We start from the raw sequence: 8,379 nt of genomic DNA on the forward strand, positions 1-8,379 counted from the left end.
CCTGCAGATCTTACTCTCTTTTTATAGATCAGAGATCACTTGTTCCAGAAAGTACCACTGTCCAAAATAGCCAGTTAGCACTGGCCAGGTCCATACTCTGTCAGAGGCAGCTTTTAACCTATTGTCTATTTTTCTGCCAGTTATCATGACCCTTGTGCTGCTTTCTTCCTGTAGCCTTATCTGGTAGAGCAAGAGGCCTGTTCATTCTGTCCTTGGCTGAATCAGCAAAAAGGCGCCGCTCTTGCTTTGCTGGCTTGAAAGGCATTTTGTTTAGTCTTGTGGGGGGGGAGAGAAGATGGTCCGTTCCTCACACCTGGACAAGGGGATAGAGTGCACCCTCAGTAAGTTTGCAGATTACACTAAATTGGGGGGGGGGCACTGACCTGTCTGATGGCAGGATGGCTTTACAGAGGGATCTGAACAGGCTGGATCAATGGGCTGAGGCCAATTGTATGAGATTCCACAAGGCTCTGTCAGGTCCTGCACTTGGGTCACAACAACCCCAGGCAACACTACAGGCTTGGGGCAGAGTGGCTGGAAAGCTACCTAGAGGAAAAGGACCTGGGGGTGTTGGTCAACAGCTGGTTGAATATGAGCTAGCAGTGTGCCCAGGTGGCCATGAAGGCCAACAGCATCCTGGCTTGTATTCAGAAATATAGTGGCCAGCAGGACTGGGGAAGCAATTGTCCCTCTGTACACTGGTAAGGCCACACCTCAAATCCTGTGTTCAGTTTTGGGCCTCTTATTACAAGGACATTGAGACACTCGAGTGTGTCTCCATGGCAAGGAAGCTGATGAAGGGTCTAGAGCTCAAGTCTTATGAAGAGCATCTGAGGGAATGGGGGATGTTTAGCCTGGAAAAAAAGGAGGCTGAGGGGAGACCTTTTTGCTCTCTGCAACTGCCTGAAAGGAGGTTGTTGCAAGGTGGGTGTTGGTCTCTTCTCCCAATTAACCAGTGATAGGACAAGAGGAAATGGTCTCAAGTTGTGCCAGGGGAGGTTTAGATTGGATATTAAGAAAAATTTCTTCACCAAAAGTGTTGTCAGGCACTGGAACAGTCTGTCCAGGGCAGTGATTGAATCACCATACCAGGAGGAATTTAAAATACATGTAAATGTGGTGCTTAGGGACAGTTTAGCAGTAGACTTGGTATTGTTAGGTTTACAGTTGGACTTGATCTTTAAAGGCCTTTTCTAAGCTAAATGATTATGATTCAGATGTACCCCCAAGACACTGACTTCTCTATCACACTACCACCTAGCATAATTACCTGTGATCTATTTGTGTGTCAACTTTCCACACTGACCTTCCCAGCACATTTGGGTAACTTGTCTCAACTACAGCAGGTCTCTATTCCCTTCATGTCTGGGACCATACACCCTCCAGCCTTGCAAGTTTTTTTTACCCAGTACTGTGAACTGATATTGGGGGGCTACCGGCTGTCAGGATGCTTTCGCGACTTCCCCCCCTGATGTGGAGGGTTTTGTGGATAAGACCGAGGGCTCACACGTGGCGCTCGCCTCTCACAGAGGAACGGCCGCTGCGGGACCGTATTTTAGAGTGGTCGTTAGAGTGCACACCCCCACCACGCTCACAAATTGCTTCTAAGACCAATGTTTACTACACGAATTAATCGGTTTATTAAGGGTTAATACAAACGGAGGGATGATGTTTAGGGAAGATGTAAATGTAAATGGCTATCAGGGACATATCTAGATCTAGATATAGATATAGTAAGAAAGTGTCCATTAGGGAGGTAATGCAAAAGGTCCTGTGCTTTTAAGGGAGAGGGGTTAAGGACCAAAGGGAGGAGGGAGGAAGCCCGAGTCAGTCCTCCTTAAGAGGTCGAGCTGTGTGTGGGAGTATGAGTGCACGCGGTGATGTTACCCTCCGGCGGCTTGTCCCCGATGGCTCCTTTCCCAGCGACAGCGGCGGTTGGTGGCCCCTTTTCACTAGGCAGGACGGCAGGGTCGGCAGTCCCTGTTGTCGGAGGGGCAGCCTCTCGCGGCTCGACAGCAGCGGTTGGTTTCCCCGGCAACCGGCAGCAACACGGGGGGGTGGTTCCGGCCCCGACCCCAGGGGTCAGGACCCCAGCACGCTCACCGCTAAGGCCCAGGCTCGACCCAGGGCAGGCAGGCAGGTCCCAGCATCAGGGTCCGTAGCAGGGGGCATGTCCCACGCAGAAAGCATCCAAACAGATCTCAGGGAGGAGGGAAGGGCCCACCTGCTGCACTTGCTGCCTTTATACCCCCGTGACCCACCTGTCCAGCCAGTGTCACTGTCCAGAGCCAATTAGCATCCATGAGCCCCAAGTTAGGGTGGTGACTATCAGGGGCAAAGTATGACTTGTCGCCCATCCTTTCTGTCCCGTACCACATCTGTTGTTTTGGTTTCAGTTGTCCTTGAGAAGCAAGTCTGTTTTAGTCCGTTAGCTGGGAATTATCAGGAGAGGCCTCTGCTGGCTTAAAAGGCATTTTGTTTAGACTTATGTGGGGAAGAAAAGAATAGTTTCCCACACCCAAGAAGCAGTGACCCACTGAATAGGCAATACTTTTGCAGGCCTTTCAGAGCCACATAACAGTGGCTAAGACTGGGAATCCATCTTAAACTATTCTCTCCCAGTAAAGCACTTAGAGCCATTATGCAAGTTAGTATCTTTGAGATACATTCTGACTCTCCATACTAAGGCCCAGTGAAACTCAATCCATAGTGCTGATATTCAAAAGAACTCGTCTGCAAAAGAAATGGAATAACACATACAAGACACTTTTTAAGTTCAGCAAAGAGATAATGGTCCTTTTCAAGGTGAAGGTACTATCAAATAAAAAGTCAATTAAAGGATTACTTTTAATTAAATTCTTCAGTGCATACCATCAAGAATTTGTGTGTGTAAATATATGTATTTTCAGGAATCCTGTATTTCATTGAAGTAAAACATGTAGAAAAGGTGACATTTTCTGGATAAGATTATTTATTTTAACAAATGGATGAGTCTTTACAATGAACTGGAGGCTGCAACAGCTGCTCTCTTGGGCTTCGGCATGGTTCCCTCACGGAATCCATTCCTACAAGTAGAAATACGGTTACCACTTTTTAAGAGAGTAGTTTTTGCTCCAGGTTATTTTCTAGCAAGTAAAGTTTTAGATCAAGTTCACCAGTCAGCTCCAAGGTTGCTTTTGAACATGACACTTCTACTTCAGCAACACTTGATGGAAATAAGGCTGCAGTTGCACATCATTAAGGTTTTTCTGGCTGCTGCTAGGAAAAACTGCTCTCACCAAAAAACCCAAGATGAATGGATCCCTTGACCATACCTAGGTCCAGGACTTAAAAGACTCCCTACTTTTCACTATTAAATTCAATCTACATTTTTAGGCAAAGACTCTTGAATTGCTTGGTGTTTTTCATCCAGCTTTCTGGTGTATTAGGCCAGAAGTTACAGAGCTCCATTTTAGAACATGGAGGTCATACAAAGTAAATTCTTAATGAGTTTAACAGTACAGTACCTTGTAAGTACAACTCAAAGCTTTATAACACATTTTAGAAACCTGTAACTGAGAATCTGATGTTACAGTTACTTACTGCTAACTGAACTCCAACAAGAGTGACTACTTAAGTATTTCAACCCTGAAGTTTCTTTTGTGGGCAACGGGGGATTGGAATGCATTTTTAGAATTGCCTCTTACAAAACCCCACACTTCTGCAACCAGGAATTTCACTGACTCACAAATAGAGGCAATGCTACACAAAGCATACCTTTTCAAATGTGGGCATTTTATTACAATACCCTCTGTTCTGTACTACCTACATTAACAGAAGCATCATAGCTTGCCATATATCCTATGTGTATTAATGAGTGAGCTTTTTATAATTGGCAGCATTTTGAAGATACAAGGTGTCATTTATTTTCACACTATAAATAGAAAGACCATACTACATTCAGTGTAGTAAATATGAGCGTTAACTTTGAATGACAAATTTCATAATTCAGTGAAATCCATGCAAGATCTCACATCACACTAGTTTGTAATAAAATGTCATACCTGAATCGACGGTGGACCCTTTTCAGATGCCTCATGCGACCAGTACCAGTGGTGTTGCGTCTTTTGGCCTTTACACTCCAGTTATCTAGAACACAGAAGTTACTGTTACTCATCTGCACCAAATAACTAGTTGCACAGTACATTTCTGTAGCACAACTATTCAATTTGACAGAAGCAAAAGAAAAAAATATAAATTTATTTTCTATGCAGCAATACTGTATGCGTCAGCTGAAATAGTTAAATGAGAGTTAATTTTTAAAAAAGCTTGATGCTTTTGCAAGATGACAATTCAAGATGACACAGTATTCTTCTTTAGTTGTAAAAAAGCCAGACTACTGAAGAAACACTGAAACACAAACTTTTAAATTCAAGTATGTTGCTTACACTTTCTTTTACGCTTTGCGGGATAACCACATTTCCCACAGGTAGATTTCTGCAGATGGTATGCCTTGGACCCACATCGACGACACAAAGTGTGTGTCTTATTTCGTCGTTTACCAAATGATGATGTACCCTTCGTCTGAAAAAACATTTCAAGACATTGCACGTTGTTAACTTCACTACCACTTAAAAGTCACGTAACTCAAAGCATAATTAAGCTCCTCTAAAAACCATGCACAATTCACAGTCCAATGAACATGTCAGAAGCACAGTGAACTCTAAAACACCATCTCGGTTTCGCCTACAGGTATCCTCCATTTTTAGAAACCAGTCCCTTACACCTCTTTGCCATTCCTACCCCCCCACCCAGTGCTGAAATAAAGCAAAGCCACCGAGGGGATATCACCAATTCCCTTCTCGTCTCCCGCAAATTCATCAATGTTAAACAGTAAACTGTTTCTTTTCCTGAGAAAATGTATTTATTTCACGCAAGTCAGCCGCACGCTCACCACAATGGGCTTTGGTGACCAAACGTCCTCTTTGGTACGTTATCTGAAAGGCTGCTTCATCCCCAGGGAGAGCGCCAGCCCGGCCAGGGCCGCAGCCAGCTCGAATGAAACCCCGAAGGAGACCCCAGAGGCACCCGGGCGGCAGAACAGATCCACACCCAACCACGGCCTCCCCACCCAGGACGAGACGCCACGCTCCCCATCCCGGGCCAGCAGCGGCACTCACCACCAGGCCCTCAAGCTCACGCCCCGCAGCGCCTTCCTGCCCCCGAGCACAGTCACAGCAGGGCGCAGGGCCGCCCCAAACCCTAGACGAGACCCGAGGCTCCTCAGGACTCTGAACAACGGCAGATGGGGATGGATACCCCAGGCCCTAGTACTCACCATCTTCTCCAGGCGTCAGCACCAAAAAGATCAGGACCCGCCCCACTTCCGCTATAGCCCGACAAGCGCTTCCGGGGGCACGCCGGGAATGTCCGGTAGAGCGAGGAAGAGGCGTCCGGTCCGATGGCCCAGCTGAGGAAGCCCCGCGCGGCAGAGAACAAGTGTTCTCCTTGACTTGGCTTGGCCCCAGGTTGTGATCAGGAGTCCCCTCCGTGTGGTGGCCCTTTCTCGCCAGCTCCGGCCTGCTGGGAGAGACTGGGGTCCCGAGTGAGACCCTCTGGGGCCCCAAAAGCCTGGTTGTCCCTGGCGATGCCACCCCAAAACTGGTGCTTATTAGGGCATCGCAATGTGTCCTAGGCCATGGTGTGACTAGTCCTGGAGATAATGATTAAGGAGTATCTACGTGGAAATATGTCTACCTGGTCAAGAAAATATTTAACACACCTAAGTTGCCTTACTGGCACATAATTTTTAACTCTCTGCAGCAGCACCCATGCTGCTATTCACAGGTACCTACAGCTCCACTTCAGGCTGCAGAATCAAGTCCTGGCTCTATTTCGACATTGAGGGACAGGGTATTCTTTGCTGTAATACATACTTTCAAAGTGAACTGCCTTAAAAAATAGGCAGCCACTAACTGCTTGTCTATGTCTCCCCCCCTATGCCACATGACAGTCTGCCTGCAGTTTGAAGCATCACTATGATCAACATTAATGCGAAATTGTGTTTTATTCAGATGCAATGTTTACATTCTCACATGCTAGCCTACCATGCATCTTCAATAGACTCACAATCTATGGGCAATTTTATCTTAGAAGAGTTAATTTGGGGGAAATAACATGTACAGAGAGAACTTGAAATGTGTGTTTATCTTATCACCAGTTCAACACCTACTTGTCACAAAGTCAGGTGCTTCCACCACCTCCCTGGGCAACTTGTTCCAATGCCTCACCACTCTTTCTGTGAATAAATTTTTTCTAATATCCAGCCTGAATCTCCCCTGGTGCAGCTTGACCTTATTTCCTCTTGTCCTATTGCTGGTCACCAAGGAGAAGAGGCCAACACCTGCCTCACCACAACCTCCTTTCAGGTTGTTGTAGAGAGCAATGAGGTCTCCCCTCAGCCTCCAAGCTGAACAGCCCCAGCTGCCTCAGCCTCTCCTCATGAGGCTAGTTCTCAAGACCCCTAATCAGCTTAGTTGCCCTTCTCTGCACCCTCTCCAGCACCTCAATGTCTTTCTTATACTGTGGCACCCAAAACTGCACACAGTACTTGAGGTGCGACCTCACCAAGGCCAAGTACAGGGGCAGGATCACCTCCCTGGTCCTGCTGGTCACACTATTCCTGATGCAGGCCAGGATGGTGTTGACCTTCTTGGCCACCTGGGCACACTGCTAGTTCATGTTCAACTGGCTGTCAATCAGCACCCCCAGGTCCCTCTCTGCTGGGCAGCTCTCCAGCCACTCCTCCCCAAGCCTGTAGCGCTGCCGGGGGCCTCCATGAAAGGCAGCTGGTGCACACACTTTCATTACTGCTGCACCTCTCCATGCCTCTCCCAGCTGCGTTGTATCCATTCTTGAAACTACAGACTCACTTGTTCCGGGGATTCAAGATGCAGCATGAGTTTTCACTGTGGCAAAACTTGGTGCTTTTTCTGATCTTTGCTCCCTACCTAATAATTCCTATAATTTTATTTGATACTTCAAATGCTACTGAGCAGTGAGCTATTTTCCTAGTTCTTTCACCTGTTTTAACTTCCAGTCTTTTCCTGTGTTGACGGTGGTCATCTCAGAAACTCTCATTTTATATACTTGCATATGTTTGCCCTCATTTATAAAGAACAATTTATTCTTGGTATTTTGAATCTGCCACACGCTACTTTCATCTGATATCCTCTGTTTCTTGGATTGGAAGAATGTGAAGAATCAGTAAACCTCAAAAAAAAAAGTTTAATTTATTAAATTATCTTTTTTTCTCTGTTGTCTGATTTAAGAAATGTCACAGTTTGACTTAGGTCCGACAACAATGCTTTCGATCCCCCCTCCCCCCAACCCAGGTAGGGAAGGAGAGAGAGAAAAAGAGAGAGACTTGGCTGGATTGAAAACTCAACTACACAGCTTTAATTAAAACACTAATGAATGATACAAGCAAATATATACAATTATATACAGATAGATTCAGGTATGGGCAAAAGCCTCTCACCTCCCCCCACCCCAGCAACTTCCACAGCACTTCCCTGAACTGGGAAGAGTCCCGAGGAATCCCGGAGCTGCTGCTGGAGAAAGCACAGAGTGATGAGGGTCAGGAGAGCTCGAGCCTGGGGGTCGACGGTGATGGATGAACAGAGTCCTCCCCGGACGCCGGCCATGGACGGAAGAGAAGGGAAGAAGAAGGAAGGAAGTTGTCTTCTGTGATCTCTGACCTTCCTCTGAGCTTATGTAGATATATGGAATGGAATATCTCTGGCCAATTTTGCTGTCTGTCTAACTCAGCCTCCTACGGGGGGGTCACAGATCTCCCCATAGTGTCTGAGCCGGCAGAGTGAAGGTGCGGCCTTGAAGCCTCAGTAGTTAGAAAAACATTCCAGTGTCTTATCAGCCTAGCAGAACACACTGTTGCTAGTTACAAGAAAGCTTACTGAAGGAAAAAAAAATTCAGTAAAAAGAAAAACTGGCTTCATCCTGGCTCAAACCAGGACACAGGACTGTCTTTTTGATGTAGGAAACAGCAGTCTGTCACTGCAGCCTGTGTCCCATTGCAGCTTCTGCACAGCACTTTTTGTCTGGCCAGGTCCAGTGATGGGAGAAACTCTTTTTCATGCCAGTGAACACTGTGATTCTATTATGCATCTAGAACATGGTTTACTGAATACTGTGGAGGTTGGTGCCTTTCTATATCACCTAACACCATGTTCTGCAAGTCTGTCAGATCTGGTTGGGGTTGAAAAACTGAAGCAAAATGCAACACTGGACATGTCCATCAATTTTTTTTCTTCCATCCCTCTGGGGTACAATTCCCTCTGATAAAAGGTACTAGCACATAAGGAGTAAACAGGATGGCAT

The 8,379-nt window shown here is 46.4% G+C and overlaps 1 protein-coding gene across 1 annotated transcript; it reads right to left on the reverse strand.

The window, feature by feature from the left end:
• Positions 1 to 2,948: 2,948 nt before the first annotated feature.
• Positions 2,949 to 5,347, reverse strand: LOC104389218 (60S ribosomal protein L37). The gene is made up of 4 exons (XM_009998176.1): positions 5,318 to 5,347; positions 4,428 to 4,563; positions 4,044 to 4,128; positions 2,949 to 3,065 (listed from the first exon to the last, which is right to left on the reverse strand). The coding sequence occupies exons 1-4, from the start codon at positions 5,318 to 5,320 to the stop codon at positions 2,996 to 2,998; spliced, it is 294 nt and encodes a 97-aa protein (XP_009996478.1). The 5' UTR covers positions 5,321 to 5,347; the 3' UTR covers positions 2,949 to 2,995.
• Positions 5,348 to 8,379: the final 3,032 nt, after the last annotated feature.

This window comes from Chaetura pelagica, unplaced genomic scaffold, assembly GCF_000747805.2.
Source record: "Chaetura pelagica isolate M959 unplaced genomic scaffold, ChaPel_1.0 scaffold1305, whole genome shotgun sequence".
NCBI lineage: Eukaryota > Metazoa > Chordata > Aves > Apodiformes > Apodidae > Chaetura > Chaetura pelagica.